The following is a 23127-nucleotide window of genomic DNA, read 5'->3' on the forward strand; positions in this document are numbered from 1 at the left end:
CTAATGCATTTACTTTGGTGCTGTGTAAAAACGGCGTTTGGCGTCGCCCTTCAACATGGTTCTCGCATATCCCGCTTCAGTCAAAGTTGGTAAGCTCGTAATGAAGATATCTCGATTCATAATCGAAGGCACCAGTTTCATCGATCAGCTTCGTCGACCTCTCCGTTGTGTAAATTCGTCGGTCAGAAGTCAGTTGATACCTACCATTCGTGATCCTGCATCTACACGCCAAACTGCATTCGTTTTCGTTTTTCGGACAGACGCTATCCTCTCGTACACTGTATGATCACGAAGCCAGTACAAAGTAATTCTTCTTCATCCTACGGCCATTTCTTTGCGAATGGGGGGCTCAACTCCATCATTTACGTCCGCCCTTCACATCGGCATTCACTCTTTCATCCCTCGTTCTACTCATTGCGCCAGTTCACCCGCCGGAAGAAGTGGTCCTCCATCAAAACGGAGCGGACATTTGACTGACGCCGTCCGTCTCTCCTCGCGCTCCGACCGACTTCTGACCAATCTGACCCAGCTATCAGGCACGTGCCGGGGCGGCTGTCGACTCCAGAGACGCAGAGAACACCTGACACCCCGCCCACCCAGCTAGCTCTGATCTAACGCCGCCTGCCGCTGCACCAATCAACCCCGGCCGTCAGAATCGGCCCCGACCTGGACGGCGCCCATGTTTTCCCAAACAATAGCCGGTATCGGATACCTTCTGGCCGACTGTGTGCGCTGTTTGAGCACGGCGTTCTGCTCGGCAGTCGAGCTGGGCCGGTAGTGAGAGCAGGGTGGGTCAGGTCGGCTGTGACGGTGTGGAGTAGGGTCGGTTGAGGAGTGAGTCGAGACGGGCAGTGTGACGGTGAAACACCACGCGATACCGTGACGCGTGACAAGTGGTGAAGGAGTAAACGTGTCACACAGTGACAACAACTCCCTGCGATACTCAGTGGATAAGATTACCGCCCTCCGCGGGTGTCAGTGTGTGTGCTCGTCTGGTATTTACCAGCCCCTCCCAGCACCGCTCGAGGTTCCGACCCGCAGTTCCAGCGGCCCCGTCTGACCCAAGCGGCCCGCCCACGGGGCCGGGGTCGGCGGCGGCGGAGCCATGGATCCAGCAGGCAGTTGGCGGGGCGCTGGCGGGCCCGGCGGCGGCGGCGCCGGCGGCGGGGGTGGTGACCATAGTGCGTCAGAGATGTCGCGCTCCGGTCGGCGGCGATTCAGCCGCGACTGGGTGCGCCGCAATCGTCACGATAGCGCCGAGGAGACGAGCATAGACTATTCGCTGACCGAGGATGACAACAGCGTCCGAGTGCTGCTCAAGTGCATGGGATTCCACGTCGATGAAGAATGTAAGTGTTCGGGGCGAGACGTGAGGTCTGGGTCAGGTCGTCCAGGGTAATATGTAGACTGAAGGAAGGGTAGGCCAGTTCAGGTGAGTAGTAAACTGGGGAGACTGCAGCTCTCTTCAGACGAGCAGTATGTAGTCATTTGAGGTGGACAATGACCAGCACCCTACGTACTGGCGGATACAGAAAAACAAACATTTGACGCAGCAGGGATCAGACTCCTAAAAAATAATTTAAAAATAAATTGTCAATTAATTTTTCTCAGTGGGGGAAAACGACAATTTTACCAATCTTTGACATTGCGACAGGTGTAAATCTCCCAAATGCCCCTCCCTTGCTCCCGCCAGTTAGCTTGTGTTTGACAAAAAGGTCAGTATCAGTTGGGCTGCCAGTGGAGGTTCAAAGTGCGCATTTTTTGACGGCCAATAATGTGCAACGTGCATTGTATCACTAATAAAGCCAAGAACTTACATTAACTCCTGGCTCACCCTATAGGTTTTGCGCGATTATTTATTTCCTTGACAGATTTCGAATTTACAAGATTTTGCACGATGTGAGCAGCATGATAGATATGACATACATCCCTCGACAGGTAGTCAGCATTGAGACGCTATACAATCATACCTACATAATTGTGGATAACATTAGCTGCACCATGAAGCAAAGAAATATTTTACTCACCATGTTTGTATGGATGAATCACGTCCAGAGGACTGGTCACAGTAGGGGCGCGGTTTGGCAGTGGTGCAGTGTCACTGGACGTGAGACTGAACTCTGTGTCATTTGGGGTCGGGCCAGGGATGAGTCATTCGTCACCGGGCCAGCGGCCTTGACTGTCACTCTCGGACAGCGGTGGCACGTGCAACAAATGACGATGGCCGGTTGTAGCCACACTGCCAGTCATTAGCGTCCTAGGTTGGCCTTGGATAGCCTTGAGTATCATTATCATGGCAACTGTGTTGTTTTGTCTTTAGTAATGAATCTACGCCACCTGCTCATCCAAGTCCTTGTTGCCCAGTACAGAATGAATTCTCCCGAGAGTTGAGGCAAACATTTAGAATATACATAGCTCTCCATTCGAGGCCGACGCTGATTGCCGGGCTTAAAATCTCTATCCGACTTTCTTTAATCTTTGGAAGATATCTCATTATTTCGTTTTCAAACAACCAACAATGCCCCGCCCGGGACACTTCATCTCCAGCCCCTGTACTGAAAAGTCGGCGGTGCTTGGACTGCTGAGCGGGAGACGGATCATGGATCATTGTTTGGCGGAGTCCAGGTGCCAGTCTGGCACACGGACGTTGGATGTGACATTGTCCGTGTGCAACGACGAAAGATACCCTGAGAACTTCAAAATCACTTCGGCTTGCAGACAGTGAAGAAGAGATGAGTATTCATTTGATGAGTGCTGATTGCAAATACTGTCGAAATTTCCTTTTTATTCAGCCGGCAATCTGTGGCAGTGGGTGTGCTCGGGCCAGGACCTACCGGTGGCAGTATTTATACCTACCTGCCGAAGTGCCGGTGTTTATGCCGGGGCACGGGCCGGTGATGCGGGAGGGTACCTCCCGACCCACCTCGACCTCTGGCCTTTCGTCGGTGCCAGCAGCGGCAGGGGGCGGAGTCGGCCACACTCGTGCCGTCGTCAGCTGATTGCATTCAAGGTCAGCCGACCACTCAGCTGATCGTGCAGCCGAAAGCAGCTGGTGACCGCTGCATTCAATTGATAAATTCCAACAGAAAATTGTCGATCCTAGCCTTTATTTGCCATTGACCGTCAACTGCTTCGATCTTTCAATCACATTCATTAGCGTCGCCACGGGGGGGGGGGGCAAGCGGGGCAGCTTGCCCCCCCAACCTCGGACCGGGCACCCCCTGAGATCCATACAGATCCGATGAGATTTTGGAGTCGGGAAAAATGGGGGGGGGGGTACCTTTCTGAGAATGCCTGCGAGGTCAGACTCGTTCAAGCCAGAGTCGGAGTCGCAGTCGCCAACATCGTCAAGACACCGACTCCAGACTCGGAAGTGTCAATACTGTGATTCATTTCATGTTCCTCGTTGGTTCTTTATTACATTTTATAGCTGATTTTCATAACTTTTGAAGTGCTGATACAAAATTTGCGTTCAAAGCGTGACACAATCTTCGGGCCTTTCTCAACTCTCGTCAAATGTCTGCGACAGACTCAAGTACCGTTCAAGTGCCACAGGGCTCATGACTGCTTGCTTTTCACACAGGCTCCGAAGGAGCTCCACTGAGCTCTAAGAAGCCATCAGAGGGCCCAAAGCCTCTGAGAGTCCCACTGGTGTTCATATTCTCTGAGGGCCCATACAGGGATCTTTGAGGACCTGACACATGCGTGGACCTCTGAAGGGCCACACGGATCTTTGAGGATACTTTCAAATATTTCTGAGAACCTTAGGCCTCTGATAGCTCAGCCGAGCTTTTGAGGCGACAGATTTTGCTGAGCCCAAGCCTGCAGTTTAGGGGTCACGACTCAGGTGTGCCTCTGAGGGTCCCAGCACATGTTTCTTATGTCCCTATGTAGGGTCCTTAGGGATTCGACACAGACCTCCAGGTTCACACTGCTATTTGAGGGCTCCCTGCTCACCCTAGGCCTGGTCTCTTAGCGCCCGCGGCGCCGCCCACACTGGCTTCTGAGGGCCCCACCTTGGGCTCGGAAAGCCCTAAAGCACCACATACACGTAACTAGTTGGGGTGACCAACACCGATCTTCAGGATCCTAAGCAGGCCTCTGAGAGCTCACACTGACCCTGAGTGGCCTAAAATGGCCTGGAAGTCCCAAGCCTGTCGCCAAGGGGTCCTTTGCCGCTATGCCGTGCGAAATTTTGGTTCCGTTTAACATCTTTTCTTCGCATTTGCAGCGCTTCCCTACACACGAAAAACGAGAAACTTTTTGTTCACACTCTCGTGTGAACAAAATACCTTCTCTCACTGGAGCAAAGATGAATTAGGTAGGTACCTCTGATTCACACTTTCGACATTCACTCTCCGCCGAAAGCCCAACTTAGCTTCAATCGGCGGCTGGGATAAGCCCTATGCATTTTACGTAGAACCTCTGCATGCATGCGTGAATGAAAGTTTCAGCAAGGTGATTCGATTAAGCTGAACGTTTAACCTTTTTTATGATCATGAGCGACGAGCGTCTGCACAGGGGCTCTCCAGAGTGCGTCGGCAAGCGCAGCCATTGTGATTCTACCGGTCGTTTTTTGTTCAAAAATTTAAAAGAAAATGAATTTTCTTTAAAAAAATGGCAAGTCATAGCTACAAGGAAAACCTTGTCACCATCGTATTCCTCGTACCATTGCGCGTTGAATGATATGTAAAATGAATGAGTAACGACTGGAGGAAGGCAAGATTTAACACAAAAGTTGATTTTGCCCCCCCAACCGAAAATCTCTGGCGACGCCTATGATCACATTAATAGCACATGATAAGTTCCAGACGTCGATTCGCTTCAGTCGGACGTCTGCAATAATTCGCTACAAGATACCTATTACCTACTACGCATTTCAGACCCTCTGGAACAGTCCTTTTTGGCCCTTTCTCGTTACCTATACGCTTGATTTCAACCAAACTTTGACACAATGTGTTTCAAGGGCCTACCTAATTTTTACTAATATGGTCTTTTAACAAAATGTCAAAATGAAAGGCCTTTGTCGTTGACTTGTAATGGTAAAAATTGATCGTAAAACTCTGCACCGTGGTAGAGGCTAGCATGGCGTTGCAGCGTCAGCTGTTGCGCCGCAGCTAAGCTCCGCCCACTGTGCCGCGACACCGGGACCGGTCATTCGCCGCTCGGGGTCAGAGCGGTGCGGAGCTCTGACGGACTGGAACGAAACACACGCTAACGCAAGCATCATTGCGTGAATATTGTAAATGTCGTATCTCGCGCGGAGAGAATAAGGATGAAGAATTCAATGCAGATCGCGACGGTGTATGTATAAAACAATAAGCACTCCTAGCTACAGAATGTTATTCCCTATGCAGACTTAAAATAATCTTATTTTCAATAATTTATAGCGAGCCTCTCCGCAGCCGTTTTCCTACAGGCTATTGTGCATTTAAGGAGTAACGGGACAGAATTCACCGGACTGTATTTGCATTCAACGGCCTTATTTAATTGAAGATATCCACATAGATACTTGTAGGTATTTTGTTTTTTTTTTTGTTTCAAAGAATTTTTTTGGAGGGGGTGAAAATAACAGGTAAATCTTTCTATGACATTTCCACAATGCTTTCAGAATGTTGTTGATAGATTTTAGGCCCGAAAAACAATAAAACAGGGAAAAATATAGGATGACTCAATCTGAAAATGTAGATATGCAATATCGAGACCCTTGTCAGTCTCTCGTCTATACGTTTATAGTATATTGTCTCTCGTCTATAGCCTAATCTCTATCTTCGTCACTTGTCTCTGGTCTATCGTCTTCGTCTCCTGTCTGCTCTAGCGGCTATATGCATATTGTTTGTTGTCCACTAGCCAACGTTTACCGTTCGTCTCATTGTCACTTTGTCTCCTTTTCCTTTCTCTTTCTTCCTCCGTCCTTATTTGTCGTAGAACAACTTATTAAAAGTTCATGACATGCAAACAAGTGCTCCACTCCGCTGCGCTGCGTGCGCGGCCCGCACGCCGGCCGGCCAGACTGCGACTGCCGGCGACATGACCCGAGGCTGGACCGCAAGTGGGCGGAGCCAAGCCGCAGTGTGCTAGTGCGTCTCGACCAATCAGAGGGGAGACAGCGTCCAGCCTGTGTCAGCCTCTAAGCAGGGCTCTGACGACCTTAACATTATCAGTCAATGACAAGTGCCTTTATTTTTCATTTTTCGTTAATAGACCATATTGATAAAAATTAGGTAGGGATCTCAAACTACCAATGCCAAAGTTTGGTTAAAATCAAACGCATATACAACGAGAAATAGCCGAAAAGGACTGTTCCACAGGGTCTGAAACGCATAGTACATTACACTTATCAAAAGCGATCGACGGGTCGCTGCTCCTAATTCTGCCAGTGCGGCCGCGCCATCCGGCAAACGAGCCATGCGGCACAGCATACCTGCAGGCGTAAACCGCTAGAGCCATCTAGCGGCAGCTGTGCCAGTCGTGCGGCACAGCATACCGGCAGGCGTACACCACTAGAGACATCTAGCGACAGGTCTTAGAACCAAGTGCTGGCCGCCCCGGCCACCGACGTTGACGCTCATTCGAAGCGCTGTCATTTCAGTACAGCGGAGTGGTACCCGATTTTGTCGCAGTAGGAAGTTTTTTTTTCAAATAGCTTTCCCCTCAATAATCAGCATAAAAAAGAATGGCATGACATCACCCGTCACTACTTTGGTGATCCTCAGTACTCAAATGCGACAAAAATGTCATGAACCCGACGTCATGGACTCTGGAGATGCTCACCCTATCACTGACCAGTGACCTCAATTAGTTACCGAGGTTTATCTACAATGATTTGGCACATCAACGGGCTTTCGTAGCTCAGCTGAAGATAAAGTTGTGAATCAAGCTACAGTGTAATTCTGTCGATAATTTTAACCTCATCCCCCTTGTTTCCGGCAGTGACTGAAGAAGAGCGCAAGGAGCGCCGTGAGCAGCACCTGCCCCACTTTGTGATCCGCCTGAAGGACACCGAGATTCTGGAGCGCGCCTCCGTGGTGTTCATGGTCAAGGCCGAGGGCCAGCCGGAGCCCACCATCGAATTGTGAGTACATTTACACACAAAAGGAGAAAGGAAAGAATTGAACGGGTGTCTGGTCAAACTTAAAATGTGGTGCGTCATTAAAAGAAGAACTTTGATCGTTTTTAATATGGTTGTCTCCAATGAACTTGGGAAGGATTGTAAGCAGCATTTTTTATTAGAAAAAAAAGAAACGGAGTAGGTAATACAAAGATCCCATACTTCAAGTGGTTATGAGGATTCGTGACAGGTTTTGAAACAAGCCTTTTCGCCACAGCTGCTGTTATTCTCCGATTAACTCAGCAGCTCTAACCAGCTCTGATGATCTATGTTGGATGCAAATTAAACTAAAACCATACTGAGGCGACTGAATGTGAACCGGTCTCGTTCCTGAGACCTCTGTTCCATGGACAGCGGCGGCATCGCGGTGGATCGGTCTTCGCTGTTTATCGTTGGTGCAAATGTTTAGCGGGATTTTGTTGTGTCGGTGTTCCGATGTATGGAAGAACTGTCAATGGCGTGCCTCTCAGACATGTTTACCAGTCGATTGAAAGAGTGATACACTCGGAGACTATACAGAGAACAGACTCGGATACTATTTTCTCAGACTCGGTCTTTTTTTAATGATTTGTAGCAACATATGTAAGTGAGGTAAGAGACATGATCTGAAGAGCGCAATATGATGCAATTTCTAAAATGTTCCCAAAAATTAGTTATCTGCTAATGCTAGCAGGAATTATTAAATGCGTTGACCATTGCAAACCTACCGACCCCGATGACACCCGACTCTCTCCGCGACCATGACCCCGAGTGTAACAATGACCCCGCCTGTGTGACCCCGCCAGTTTCAAGGACGACGTGCCGCTGGCACAGGACGACCGAGTCTCGCTGACCCGGGAGACGAGTGGCGCCTACGAGCTGCAGATCCACCACGTCCGAAAACAGGACGCGGGTGTCTATAAGTGCGTGGCCACCAACAAAAAGGGACAGGAGGAGTGTCATGGCAACATCACAGTTACCGGTTAGTGACGTGAGGGAGGGCGCAGGTTAATTGCACGGTGAAATAACATTTATGTTTCTTTTTTTACATTTATATTTTCTTCACCCTCAAAGTGAGAGAGCAGCAGAGAGCAGCAACTAAGGAATAAAACCAAGATCCAGGCAAAACCGATAAAACCGACACAGATAAGCTGACCTACAACGAGCTCACTGTCTCAGAAATTTAGATTGTTGAGATAAATGTGTTGAATCTTTTTTATTCGTTGTTTGGCGCGTTGAGCGCACTATGTTGTATTCTAGCCATGCTCTACGAAGTTCTTATGTGGAATTTCTTGGTTGTTTCGTCGTAATTCTTATATCTGCATGCAATGATTGACCTGAATGATTATATCAGTTCTGCATTGATTTGCTTGCTCATCCTTTCTGTTTTGGTTTCCATAATTCAGGATATGAAAATCAGTCAGGACTTCCGAACTATCTGTCAGTTAACCTAAATGGCTCTTTTTTCGTTTTGTTTTACTGACCGTTAACACACTTCTAATTTTAACTTCTATTTTTATTTCCATTACGTGTTACACAAACGTCAAGGGCATTCACTAACCAGCGTTTCCAAAGCAAGCGTGTCGCCCGGTCTAACTCTCACTGAACTGCCACCCCGGCACTGACACCACTGCCCCCTGGCCACTGGCGGCGCCACCGCGACCCTCACAGACCCAGAGGACCCCGATGTCCTCGGCAAGGCCTCTGGTCTTCAGCAGGCCTCCACGAGAGGCCGCCACGACCGGCCCGACGGTCGGGATCGTGCGGACGGGGCTGGGGGCGCCCCAGGTAACGAAGGACAGGGGTGCGCCCCACACCCGGCCTATTTTCCCCGCAGTGTGCGAGTGAGCTCCCCGCAGTTAGCCCCCAGAGGTGCCGTATCCCAGTGTCATCGGAGAGGTATCCCCCGGTGATTTTTCACCATGGTGTCACCCCACCGTGTCTTCACCCCGCAGGTTATGTCGTCTGCGTTTGCGACTGTATCACCTTTTCAGATGCTGCTCGCCGATTGAGATGGTTGCATAGTCTGTATTATAAAGCTATTGTAGGTACGCTTCTCAAATACAATACAAATGATTATATACAGACAATTGACAGAAACGCTTTATTACCTATAGAAAACATGCCTCCATTTAGCACCACATGCCATAACATGCCTAGTGTTTCAGTAGCGCTACTGCTTTTGAGGTAAAATACGCTATGGTCAATGGTCATTGGTGTCGTTTGTCCTCTAAGCTGAATAATTTGTATTTGACCGCTGTATTTAGATTGCCTTCCGTTGTTCTTGTTTCTGCACACACAATTCCCCATTCACGGAATAGGTCAAAAGCAAATATCCTCCATGATTAACCGGAGAAATATTAACGAAAAAATCAAAATGTTTTGCAGCATATGCCTTTCTGTACGACATGTGAGGTTAATTAAAGTGCATGTATGGCCTAAGCTTTTGAATTCATTTTAAAAGGGGGGGAAACCGCAAGAAATTACCCAACGTTTCGCATTTATTGCTTAGTCATGGGTCCACCCATGACTAAGCAATAAATGCGAAACGTTGGGTAATTTCTTGCGGTTTTCCCCCCCTTTTAAAATGACTTCAAAAGCTTAGCCCATACATGCACTTTAATATGTCACACCTGTCTATTGATAATCCTCAACATGTGAGGTTAACTGGCACACTGGTACACCATGGGCGGATAATAAGCCTCCACAAATCTTTTTCTAACAGGGGTCTGGCATTCGTATTCCATTCCGCCTGCCCGAGTTTCCAAAGTCCTTTCAGCCTTTTTCACAGCGTAAGCCCTCAGTAACCGGTTGTTTGATGATGCCACAGATGACGACACTGCGGTGTTCAGCCTCCTGGACAAGCAGAAGGAGATTCAGGACGCCGAGAACACCAACTTCACCTGGTTCAAAGACGGAGAGGAGTTCGACCCCGCCGAGAGGTTCAAGGTCCTCTTCAAGGTACGCCTAAATTTGAGTTTGGTTCTTTGAGGTCAACCAGTAGTCACAGAACCACAATGGTATGGCAGAGCTCCACGGTAGTTGGTGATTGGTCACTTATTCTGAGCACAAGCTCCCAAGACGCAACACAATTTTGTCTCCTGCGCATCGCTGGACATCCATTTCAAACTAGCGTCGATGTCCTCCAACACCCTACCTCCCCACGGCACGCGACATACGAGCGCCACACGGGACAATAGGGACAATAGATCGAAACACTGCCCTACCACAATTGGATGTCCGTGACCACATGGACACAACTGACTGCCCTACCTGACCACATAGTCCCCCCTAACCGACGACTCCCCTCCCACACATAATGAAACGTCAGGAGAATGGTCTCCCGACTGATGACTCTGTTATCCCTTTGATTGACCCTTCCCCTCGACTTTTGAACGAGAGACCAGGAGGATAACCTCCTGACTGATGACTTTGTGATCTCCTCTGACTGACCTCTTCCCTCCACACAGGACGAACGGCCAAGATGCTCTCCTGACTCTGGTATCTCCTCTGACTGACCCCCCCCTTCCCACAGGACGAAGAGGACACGTTGGCGCTGGTGTTCCAGCACGTCTCGCCCGATGACGCCGGCATGTACACGTGCGTGGCCGCCACAGAGAGCGGACGCATCTCCTGCTCGGCAGAGCTCACCGTCCAGGGTCAGTCCCCTCGCACTTGTTCGTTTTCTTCGAGGGGGGGGGGAGGGGTTGGTGCGCTGAGAGGGGTATGTGAGGTGCGGGGTTGGTGGTGAGAGGAGTGGTGAACGAATATGGGTTAGGCCGGTCTGGTTACACATAGAACAACGTAGATAAAGTCGTGGTGTTGAAATTATAAGACACATTCACACAGTTTGCAAGAATGATCATTGACATTTTAGATGTTAATTCCTGTTTTCCATCCATATCTCAAAGACTAGGATTTAGAGCAAAGGAAGTGACGAATTATTTTTGATCGAGGAACGCTGCCTAACTCGTCCACTTTTGCCACTCGTCCAGTCCAGAGCCGCCAGCTCCGATTCGGAGTCATAAGATACTGTGCCGCCGGACTTACATGCACTGCGGCACAGCATACCATGTCACAGTGTGAGACACGTAGCCGATGGAGATTATCGTGAAGTGGAATGTGTGGACACAGTACATTACTACTTTCACAGTGTATAGTCACTCAATTTCACATAAATTTGTACTTCTGTCAAACCCGTTTACATTGAACAACAAACCAGTACGAGTACATTTATCTTTCTCTCTTTCCTGGCTTTCGTGACAACTGATCACTCAGACCAGTAGGGGAGAGTGGGGAAAGATGCCCAGGGTTTTACTATGTCATATATTATTCGAAAATGACGATCCGAAAGCAAAAACTTGGGAGTTTCAACGGAAGCCGACATCATTTGTCTCCAAAAATATCACACTTTTGTGCCTGAAATATGATAACTTTTTTTGCTATTAAGCATTTTCCTGAAGAAGTGAAAGGGGGCATCTTACCCCACAGGGTGGGAAAGACGCCCCCTGGCGTTGGGGAAGATGCCCCTGCACTATAACTGACATAAATGGGCACGTGAATCACCTGAACGAATCAGTAGTCTCTTCGAGCCTGCAGTAGACACCAAACGACATCGTAAGGGCCCTCAAAAGTAGTCGTAAGGGGCTTCAGAGGTCGTCGTTAGGGCCATCATAGTCCAGCGCGGCCAAACAAGCCTCCGTGGTGGCGTTCGAAGACCACTGTGGGGCCCTTATAGGTCTTCATGATGCTTGAGGGCCCTCGAGCCCATCGTGGGGACCTCAGATGCCAGCGCGGCCCGTGGAGCCAACGTGGGAGCCCTCAAAGGATGTCGTGAGGGGCCCTGGAGCCAATAATGGGGCCCACAGAGGCCGTCGTGAGGGCTCTCAGAGTTAGATGCCGCCCAAAAAGTCGCTGTGTGGGCCGAGAGACCGGCATGGGGAGCACCGACCGTACTGGGCTCTCAATAGTCCCAGATCGGCTTTTGTCTCTCATCACAAGTGTGTAATAAATGATTTGACGGGCTGCTTGAAGGACAGCCTACGGATTTAGGGGGGGCGTCTTTCCCCATCAGGACAGGGGGCATCTTACCCCAAGGTACCGAAGTAACATTAAATCAGTACAATTTTTTAGCCATATAACTACACCCTGAAACAAACTGTTTGCGACACAGTACACGCATGTTAATGTATCACGACTATAGCAAGAGACGTAAAAATTATCTACCTTCTTTGATATTTACAATGTTTTGACACCAAAATATTTTTTGAAAGCAGCAAATAAAAAACATGCAATCACCAGCCAGCCGTTGCCCAACTGAGCTTCGCAAATTTTTGTGCAGTTAACAAGGCAGGCTTCCGCTTTACGCTAAGAACATTAATTTCTAGGTTCGATTCTTTGTTTCGCCGCTAGAGGGGGTGGGGCGTCTTTCCCACCCTGGGCATCTTACCCCACTCTCCCCTACTAAAAAAAATAACAGCTATTTCTTCTGGCTAACAATCTCCACACACAAAACCAGATTAACAGTTAAGCTGCGGTGCGAATTTCAGTTCGCAAGAGAGAACGCCACGATTCCTTGGACACCATAGATGAGCTGGAGTACGAAGGCAAGGGTTAACACATTCTCGAGTAGTCCAGACTAAAATGGAATGCTCTACCTGTCAAAATATCGTTGTACGAGTCACAAACGCTTCACAAACAGAGCGGCTGACTGGAGAATGTGTTTCTATGTTCTCTCAATATTTCATCTGCAAACATTCTCTCATGTGTTTCTATGTTCTCTCAATCTTTCATCTGCAAACATTCTGTCATCTCACTCTGTTGGAATTACGTTAACTGCATATGAGTATTATATCACTGTGTTCTACTTTCCTTCACTAATCCCATAAACGTATCATAAACGGTGTCAAATCATTTAATTTATTATAACGCAACCGTCTCAACATCAGTGACCTCAGTTACCTTCGGATCAAATTCATATTGACCCCAGCTTCCCCAGAAAGCACGGCAATCGGCAGCGAAAGTTTTGACTGACGGGACCAGTCATACCCATCCCAGCAACATAATTTTCCGACATCGATAACGATTAGTAATAAAAGGCTTTTCTTATCATTGTTTAACCAAGATTTATCCTTCTAAAGTTGGCCTTCTGAAGTTTTCTTCAGTTGACTAGCCTTTCAACACAATTGTTCCGAGCCAAAAACGATTCGAACCCTATAAAACGTGAATAAATGTGTGCTGATGCGATTGTTATCTCACAGATGTAATCTATGCGCCGGAGGTAGAAGGTAAACGAATAAACTGCAAATAAATGTGTGCCAATTGTACAGTGTACATATCGAAAACACGCAACAAGAGCCCAACTACACAAGTTTCATTCCAAGTCGTGGCTTAACAGAAAGAAAGAAAAATGTTGGTAATGTGCAAAGCAGCTTTTATCCTCCTACACCCAACTGAAGCATACAGTAAACTGAAACAGATACCTACTGCCTAAATGAGACACTTATCGACGAAGTATTCCTATCTTAAACATGTTTTAAACCGTAAACAAGACATAAATGATACTTCAACAGCACTCTTCTGTAAAAAAGACGGCTACCTCAGCATAACTACAAGGCTCTACCGATGTGTTTTGGTTTGTGTGTATGCCGAGCTGCGAACACAGGTGGGCGACCTGTGACTTCTCGAACTATCCTTTTGCGCGAAATATATCGGCACTTACATTCTGGTGGAGTGAGGCTTTACTTGTGTTTCTGCTGCTTGGTTGAGTGAGCTGTGCTGGCGTGCCTTGGACGATTTTTTTCCGTCGATGGATGGTAAAATGGTTCGGGTGTATTTCAGTCAGTCTGTGACAGTCTGTGTCTGTCTGTGAGCATCATTTAAGCCTCCTTCGCAGTTCGCAGTCTGTCGCCAAGTCCAGAATGAATCCGGTGCCAGTCCGTTGTCAGTATGTGATTTCGTGTCAATGGCTTCACTGGTGCGGCCGTGTCTTATGTTGGCTAATGTGCTGGAGCCCGCACATTTATCGAAGGCGGGTCTATGCTGCCGTGGTGGATTTTTTTTGTTGCAATACCGTGTTACATGACTGTAAATAGCTTTTGAAGTCGCTCTCGGTTGGAATCTTCGTGAATAGGCATTCGAGTACATTTGCCTATTCAGGAATAGGCAAATGTTCATTACACCAGAGTACATTTGAAGTGTGAGCTGTTTGCGAACTCTTCGCGACATTATTGCACACAACAAAATGTGAAAAAGTAGATTTTTTCATGTTTTGAAATGATATAAATTTCACGTCTCAAAAGACAAAGTTGCGCCGCAATGTGGCTATGTTCTGCGATAGCTCTTTTGGCTAGCGACGCCCTTCTTTTAAACTTTGAATCATCAATATTTTACTACGTATTCTGGTTGAGTGAAATTCAAATGCGCAGGGATATGTTTTAAACGCTTCCATCGCTTTCATTCTACCACTGAATATCTCTGTTAATCATTCATAGAAATGCAGTCGATAGCACCAGTTCACTATCATACCTGTCACTCGTTCTGCCCTGAGTGGACTCTTCCCTTTCCCTCCGCTGACGCTCTAATGCTACCCCAGGTGGTGTGAAGCAGCTGCCTATGGAGCCCGAGGCACCCAGTGTGGTCGAGGGCCTTCAGAAGACCGAGGTCAGCGCAGGAGGCTCGGCGATGCTCGAGTGCAAGCTCAGGGGCTACCCGGCCGTCAACGTTACCTGGTGAGTGGCAATCGACGGGGTGTGGTGTTTGGTGAAACGTGTGGTTAGGGCCTTGTGACGCGTGACTGATATTTAAGCCAGTAATGCATGTAAAACTATTCCGAAGATCATCCATGCAGTAAATGGTATGAAGCCAAACATAATTATAGTTTGCAGAATTTGCCAAATTTCATTGGCTTTTACGATTTTCTTATTAAATGGACTTTCGTAGTATTCCAGTCTTAATTTTGTCTCAGTTTTTAGGTGTCAGTCACATTCGTCCGTTCAATCCTGTCGTGACTTCAGCCGCTGTTGCTCTCATCACTCTTGACCCATGACCTCTGCTGACCTCTGACCTCTGCTGACCTCTCGCAGGACACTGAACGGCGAGGAGATCAAGCCGGGCGGTCGGTTCCGTATGCTGTTCGAGGACAGTGAGACTGTGGCGCTCATCATCAAGAACGTGACCGAGGCCGACGCCGGGAAGATTCAGGTGACTGCCAGGAACGAGCTGGGAGCCTGCACTTCCGAGGCCGACCTCGTCATCAAGGGTAAGACAAATAACGGGGCAGAAGTGCAGAAAACATCGAGAATGGGCAAAGTCTTGGGCTGCATTTATAGTAAAATTCTAGTCATTCTTTTGTAACGTTACTTCTCAACCCAGGGCATTTAACTTCTTCACTTATCTTCACAAGAAAATGAAAAGCTAAAAAATGGAAACGTTAAAATTTTTGAAGCAAGTATTTCACAACGCTATCTTTGGAACGACGGGCCATATATTTTATTCACAATCCTTTGTGTCACAGGTCCGCCGAAATTCCGGAAGAAGATCCAGGACATGGCGATCATGATCGACGAGACCGTGAGGATCGAGGTGGATATCGACGGAACGCCGAAACCAGAGGTCAAATGGTAAGCTGCATTTAACCAGCCAAATATCAAACGATTATATTTTTTCATAACAACACTTGCACCAACATCCATAAGATACAGTTACTGTATTGGCATGTATCGTATCGAGGTTCTAAGTTTGAACTGAGGTAGTCTGTAGAAACGCGCAATATATGCTGGCAGCCATTCTGTGAGTCAGAAGTGAACACTGAACATAGGTCGATGAATCAAGGGCAGTGGGGCCACATTCCTTGAGGGAACCCTCGCTTACTCCGGGATAATTCTGGCACAATAATTTTGGCCAGCCATGCTGTAGTGAGCGAGAGTGGGGAAATCTGTTTGAAATCGAGTGTTGCAGGATGCCAAACTGTTGATAACGAGTCAGCATACCTACGTCTAACCCCAGACGGTAACCCAAGGGACATTACCCAGTATCCGTATCATGAGCAAGGTTTATTTTGAAACTTTGTACCGCCCAATCTTAATTGCTGCGCCAATCTCATCGTTCTTTTTGTGGGATACAGTTCTCTTTCACTTTTTATTGTTTGAATGTAGGATTAATAATCATGCTTAACGTTGAAAACAATAACAATTCTTCTCCGTGAGGTCAACTCTTACGATAGACAATAAGCAAGGCTCAGCTATAAGCTCACCGCCACCACCCGCACTCCACAGCCATGACGAGACACAACTATCTGATCATCAACCACTATGATCCGTGATACCCCTGGCTGAGTGTCTCCCTCGCTCCCTCTCCCTTTGTCTCCCCCTACCCACTCTAACCCTCTCACCACACACCCCCACAGGTACAAGGACGGACAAAAGCTGACCGAGACCGACCGACTCCGGCTGGTAGAGGAGTCAGACACCAAGTATGTGCTGCTGATCGACCGCATGGAGCTGACGGATGCTGGCTCGTACTCCATCGTCGCCAGTAACACGATGGGACAGGTAAGGATCCCTCAAAATTAAATACTGATAGTTTTACAGTTAATGCTTACTATTCTCCAAGCATCGCTTAGTTTATTGTTTCTTTGCTTCTAATTTTGTATCTTCTTTGGTTCTTCATTTGTCGACCTGTGTAATTTTCACCCATTTCCCTAACAAATGATGACACAATATCGTCTGATCTCTAATGACCATGGATACCCCTGCTGAAATTGGCAGACTCCACCACCACCTGCGGGTCACCCGATACCCCTCTGACCTGACACTGTTCCCCCAGATGTCCGACTTCTGGAAGGTCACGGCACAGGCCCCGCCCAAGTTCACAAAGCAGCTCCTCAGGGAGGTGGTCAAGGGCGAACAGGAGAGCGCCACCCTCGAGGTCAAGATCCAGGGCAGCCCCGTGCCAAAGGTCAAATGGTACGTGCTTCTGGAGGAAGAAAGACTGGCTGCCGGTTGTTCATTGAATTCACTGTTTGAGCATGCTACTTATAAAACGTTTTTGTAAGCGTGCTTGATGGAAACACAACCTAAATATTACGAAGAAAATTAATCAGTTGAGCATTATATTTACAACAAATAACTGCATTGTATATGATGAATTGCAACAGCTACTGTATCCTACTGATGACGGATAACCTCTGACGTTCCACGCCTCTCCCCGTTCCTTTCCTCACACCTCGCTCCTTCTAACCCACCGCTGCCGCTCCCCTCAGGTACAAGGACGGTGAGGAGATCACAGTGGACGGTCGCCACTACTCTGTGGAAAATGACGGACACATCTACACCCTGACCATCAACGGCCTGACTCGCACCGATAGCGCGAAATATACATGCAAAATCAGCAACGAGTTCGGTCAGGACGAGGTGGGGAAGACTAACGAATGATTTGAACGCATCGAATATTGTTCTGTTTCATTTTATTTAATATTTTGGCTCGCACCGCCAAAGAGCGTTTCCTCTATGTAGTATCTTGTTTCATTTCCTCGCGTACCTCATCAAATGGAGCCTCGATAGAACCATTTCTGATTAATTCTTGGTTTCCCACCTCACCTCTACACCCACCCTGTTCCAGACCACCTGCCAGCTGCACGTCAAGTGCGCCCCGGAGATCGACAGCGGCCTGGGAGACATGGACGTGCACGAGGGAGAGCCGTTCACACTGGAGATTGAGGCCACCGGCTACCCAGTGCCCGTCGTCAAGTGGTTAGTGGACAGGCTAGCGGGTCTTTGTGCTGAGTGAAGTTCCGCAGAGTACTCGGATGGAGAGGAAGGGATTATTGTAGCCATTTGTAGTGTAGGTGGAAATAATATTTTTGGCAATTAGGATGGAGATAAGCTTTGCGTAGGGTAAGGTGGTAAGTTGTCGATGGATTCCGCAATTAATTTATGTTACCCGTGGACGTAGACCATTGTTGAAACATAAAATAATCAAATAGGAATGTTGTTGCCGTGGGCTATCTAAGCATGCCATTTCATCAGAAGCCAGTTCATACATTAGAATGACTCAATATGTACGGCATACCTTCCTGCTTCAACACTGCTGTCTTTATCTCTCTCTAACCGTGTCTAAAACCTCCCCCAGGTACATTGACGACGTCGAGATCACCGAGAAGCAGAACCTGTACAAGAAGGAGCACGACGGCAAGTTTTTCCGTTTGAACGTGTCTACGGCCAACTCCAGCATCATCGGCACCTACCGGTGCACCATGAAGAACGAGCTCGGCTCCTGCGAGACCAGTGGATTCATCAATGTCCTCAGTAAGTAGCGTTGTGCCTTGTCTTTGTTCCTTCTGAGGGTGCACACAACCGTGATCTTTACATGAGCACCTCATCAATATTGCCTGTAAAAAATTGCAGTTATTTTTTTCTTCAATACGCGGTTAATGCGAGAACCCGAATGCAATTGTGGCTAGACATATTGTCTAAGGATCCACCACAGCACTGGCCATTGTGTCTATAGCTTGATATTACTTCGAAACCAAAGTGAGGTTCCTCAAGTCAGAGATCACCAGTACGGTAGTGACGGCGCGCATCTCTTGCTTGCAGAATCTCCCGAGTTTGAGGAGCCATTGTGCGATACGGGTGCCGACGAAAACAAGCCGCTCACGCTGAAGGTCAAGATTCTGGCTGTTCCCGAACCGGAGGTCACTTGGTAAGTGCACAAAGTCGCTCACTGGCTGGACACCAGACAGCAGCTGCTGCGAATCTGTCGTGAGAGTCGTGGGCTTTTACCTCGGGGATACTTAGCGCAAAAAGCAGGGCCGCAGAGTCGATGGAATTTCAGTGACTTCAGCTCCGACTCCGGACAGAACTGTCGACTTCGACCTACTCCGACTCCGCAGACCTCCCAGTTACAGGGCGCCGACTCTAGTCTAGGCTGGCAGGGCCACCGCCCTTACCACGACTGGATCTGGCCGGCTGAAGTCTAAGCTCTCCCAGGCTGGCTGGTAGGGCTGCCGCTCGCTCCGACCGGGGCTGGCCGGCTGCCAGCAGCGGCACCAGATCCGTTCCAGTGGGCCAGCTGGCGGCCCCATGGAATGCCAACAGCAGCCGCCAACTTACCTGTGCCTGGGCGCGGCCCCGCGTACACCGCACTTCGCAGTTACCGATGGATATTTGTTTGCCATTTCTAGAATGCAACTATTATATATCCTTGCTTCGATGATGAAACAAAATATTCTGATCCGTAATGACCATGGATACCCCTACTGAATGAGATTGCCCAAATACAAGATATCCCTTGGCGTTTTCCAGAAGGTAATCCCTCCGGACCCCATCCTTTCTCTCTCAGGTACCGAGACGGAGAACCGATCACGGCCAAGTCGTCCGAGATCCAGATCAGCCGGGACGGCGAGTACTACAGCATGACCTTCAGCAACGTCAAGGAGGCGCACCAGGGCAACTACTCTGTGATGGCCAAGAACAGTCAGGGCGAGAACTCATCCTCCATGCACCTCACGGTCTACAGTGAGTTGGCCTCGGCCGGTCCGCCGCTCCAGGCGCGATCACTGGACGGGGCCGGAGACGGGCGCAGGTGGCACCGCGGTGCGCGTGGTATTTTTACCCCCGTGTCTGTGACGTCATCCCTGTCTGTGACGTCATCCTGTCAATTTGGCGCCAGCCGGGCAAGGTGGGAGCGCCCAGCGCCGATCCGCCGCGCCCAAAGCGAGGCGATCGGGCGCGACACAGAGCCTGTGTTGTCCTCATGTGATGTCAGTCCTGTCATTATGTACGTTTGTCGCAGCCGTGTCTGTTGTGCGCCACCCTGTAGTGTGTCGCTGGTATTTGTTCCATGTTGTCACCCTGTAACCCGGCGCAAAAGGCGTTCGCCGGACCCCGCGCATTGCCCCGGGAATGCTCCTGAATGTTGTGCTCCGTGACTTGCTATGTGTCCCCGTTAAACCAGTTTACCAGCCGCCAAGACCCTCCCCCGGGACACAAACACGCTCTAGTAATAGCATCCGATCCCAAAATAGACCAGCTAACTCCGTCCAGTTGACTAAGAAAACAAAACACGTAGACTGACCCGGTCCACTAAGAGAACAGCTCGTTGACATTTGCGTAGACACATGTAACTAGTTGAGTGTACGTAACTAGATGAGTGTCTCCCTCCCAGTGAACTGACTGACTATCCTCCTCTCCTAAATCATCACCTGACGGCTTTAAACTACCCCAGCTCCGCCTGCCTGCCGCGACCGTCGCGTCGGTTTCCGTCCGACGCGACGGCACGGTCACACGTGGGCGTCTGAATCAGCCCTGACGGCCCGCCGGCTGGCCCGCCTCGTTTTAGCGCCCGGCACCCGTCCCTCAGTCAGTCAGCCGGAGGGCGACGAGCGTGGTGCGGAGACCGGTGTCGGAGACGGGGACGACGCGGCCGGCATGCGCCGCGTGGTGCTGCAGGAGACACTGGTGAGTGTGACGACTGACGGCGACGACGCGACGGTCATCTCGCAGACCGTCACGCAACGAACCGACGACGGCGACAGCGAGACGAGAGTGGAGCGGCGCGGCGAGGCGCGACGCGCCAGCTCCGCCGAGGAAACGGGCGCGGGAGAGGAGAAACCGGCAAAACGGAGAAAGAGTAGCTCCGAAAAAGGTGACGGCAAGAAGAAGAAAGAAAAATCAGGAAAGCGAAAAGAGGATGAGGCAGATCATGAGGGAAAGAGCAAGAAGAAAAAGAAAAAAGACGGTGATATAATGGACACGGCTGCAAAAACCGTTCGCTTTATGGAGGAGGAACAGCGCAAGGAAAGCGACGATTTCTGGGGCGACCAGACCATGGGTGAGGCCGAAGATGACACGCACTCTGAGAGTCAAAACAGGCGGGACTCACGTGACAGGTCAGGTAGAAATGCAGAAGATGATTTGATTGAGAGCGCGGAAAGAGCTGTTAGGCTGATGGAAGAGGAACAACGGAAAGAGAGTGATGACTTTTGGGGCGAGAAGACTGCGGACGATCATCACGAATCACACGAGAAGACACGAAGAGATTCTGATACTACTGACAAAACTAGAAAGAAGTCGAAAGACCAGGATATTGGAGGTGGTACGAAGAAAACAAAGACCGTCCACGAAGAATACACAGTAGAAATGGAAAGTGAATATAGCGACGGCCAAGGCGACAGTCAAAGGAAAGGCGACAGCACTGACAAGCGGAAGGTCAGCAAGAAGATGACAATGACGGTTACTGAGGAGCACAGCTCCCAGGCTGGGTCCGAAGGAGACGGTGGCGCCGCTGATTCCAAAGCCTTAAAAAAGTCTAGGCAAATTGGAGCAAAAGACGAGCAGACTCAGGCTTGGGATGAGCAAGGTAAACGGAATGATGATGATGGATTTATGGACAACTTCTCGAAGACTGTTAAATCTTTACATGATGAGCAGCAGAAAGAAAGTGAAGTGTTCTGGTCGGACGATAAGGAAGATAAGGGCCCAACTGCCAATAAGCCTACATCAAAACGTGAGGACGAAACGGCTATAGCCAAGAGAAAAGGCGTATCCGACGAGGATTTTATTGAAAGCGTTTCGAAAACAGTGAGATCCATGGTTGATGAACAGGATGAGGAAAGTCGGGCGTTCTGGGGTGATGACTCAAACAAAAAAGACACAGAAGGCGGGAAGGAAAGAAAACAACGTGATGCTCAAACCCAAGACGAAGACTATGAAGATGATGACAAAAGGTCACGCAAACATAGATCCGAAGTGAAAACCTCACGAAAAGACAGTGTATCTACGAAGTCCGAGATCGACGAACAAATAATCGATTCTGATGAGGTTCGCCAAAAGGGAATAGATGAAGACAGCAGAGTCACAAAGAAAAGAAAGAAAAGTCTTCAGAAAGACAGTGAGGAAGAAACTGAAGAGCGACGTCGCGAAGACGGCGATTCTCATCCAGGAAAAGATGGCAAAAAGGTGATAAAGAAGACCGTTAAAACCACGTACGAGGAGGAAATTTCTGAAGTCGAAGACCTCGTTGGAGTTAAACCTAAACCAAGGGGAGAGGGAAAGGACAAATCGAAACGAGATAGGAAACAAGACATCAAAATCATTCACGAAGCGAAATCAGATAATCATCAGGACTTATTGACTAAATTTGAAGGTGACGATGGTGATGCATTTATGGATAAGGCATCGAAGACTGTTATGTTTATGAGAGACGAACAACAGAAGGAAAGTGATGACTTCTGGGGTGACATGAAGGACGAAGCTATCCAGTCAGACGTCATCAAAAAGATAACAAAGCAGACAGCCGGGGCAGATGAAGACGAAGAATCCTGCCATGGTGTTAAACACAAACGCCAGGACCAGAGTCCTACAGATAGTGATGATGGCACCGACAGAATCGCGAAAACCGTCAAGTCGATGAAAACCGAAGAAACAATAACGACCAAAGACGCCATGGAAGCTGATGACTACATACCCGAAGGCCTCACTCCCGAAGAGGTGGCCGCAGGCCCTCGCGAACCTTCCATGCCAGACCAGCCGCAACAGAAGAAACCCTCTAAGCACTACGACCAGGATAAGCCCAGGACAGACGCACCAGTGGACGGCGGTCCAGGTCCTCCCGAAACCCAACCAGAGTCCACCATACCTCCCACGGACTGGTCCGGAGACAGTCTGTTCTCTGACCAGGCCGCGCAACTGGACGCCATGCGCCGTCAGATGCAGGCCGACAGCGACGCCTTCTGGGGCCGGGACTCAGACCAGTGTCGTGTTCAGGAGATCAGCAGCGAGCCGTGGGAGGGGGGACGGCCCGAACGCTCCGCCCGCCGCCCTGCCAGCCAGCAGTCCGGTATCGTGCAAGAGTTCGAGTCGGATGACGGAGCCAGCGAGACGGCGACGGCGGCAGGGGACAGCCTTCACCGGCAGACGCACTACCAGCAAGTCATCACGACCGTTATTAAAGGTGAGAAACTTTCATTTTATATTTAAAAAACTGTAACCTATTTTGCAAGAAAAAAAGTTCTTGCACCGATTGAGAGGAATAACAGA

The 23127-nt window shown here is 49.1% G+C and overlaps 1 protein-coding gene across 8 annotated transcripts in view; it reads left to right on the plus strand.

The window, feature by feature from the left end:
- The first annotated feature begins 754 nt into the window (after positions 1–754).
- Positions 755–23127, plus strand: part of LOC122389875 (obscurin-like) — a 95306-nt gene continuing 72933 nt past the window's right edge. For 3 of the 8 annotated variants that reach the window (XM_043382335.1, XM_043382339.1, XM_043382340.1), the window contains exons 1-17: positions 760–1349; positions 6934–7075; positions 7897–8072; positions 9921–10051; positions 10626–10749; positions 13351–13377; positions 14685–14820; positions 15175–15350; positions 15606–15711; positions 16497–16641; positions 16916–17055; positions 17352–17502; positions 17711–17841; positions 18221–18396; positions 18685–18790; positions 19430–19605; positions 20429–23041. In XM_043382335.1, the coding sequence (XP_043238270.1) occupies positions 1106–1349; positions 6934–7075; positions 7897–8072; positions 9921–10051; positions 10626–10749; positions 13351–13377; positions 14685–14820; positions 15175–15350; positions 15606–15711; positions 16497–16641; positions 16916–17055; positions 17352–17502; positions 17711–17841; positions 18221–18396; positions 18685–18790; positions 19430–19605; positions 20429–23041 (4900 nt within the window). In that variant the 5' untranslated portion in view covers positions 760–1105. Of the gene's footprint in view, positions 1350–6933; positions 7076–7896; positions 8073–8802; positions 8879–9920; positions 10052–10625; positions 10750–13350; positions 13378–14684; positions 14821–15174; positions 15351–15605; positions 15712–16496; positions 16642–16915; positions 17056–17351; positions 17503–17710; positions 17842–18220; positions 18397–18684; positions 18791–19429; positions 19606–20428; positions 23042–23127 lie in introns of those variants that run through there. The other 5 variants (XM_043382341.1, XM_043382342.1, XM_043382336.1 and 2 more) reach the window with 4 other exon arrangements.

The sequence above is a fragment of the Amphibalanus amphitrite genome, unplaced genomic scaffold (genome assembly GCF_019059575.1).
Source record: "Amphibalanus amphitrite isolate SeventyFive unplaced genomic scaffold, NRLGWU_Aamphi_draft 000375F_arrow, whole genome shotgun sequence".
In the NCBI taxonomy this organism is placed as follows: domain Eukaryota; kingdom Metazoa; phylum Arthropoda; class Thecostraca; order Balanomorpha; family Balanidae; genus Amphibalanus; species Amphibalanus amphitrite.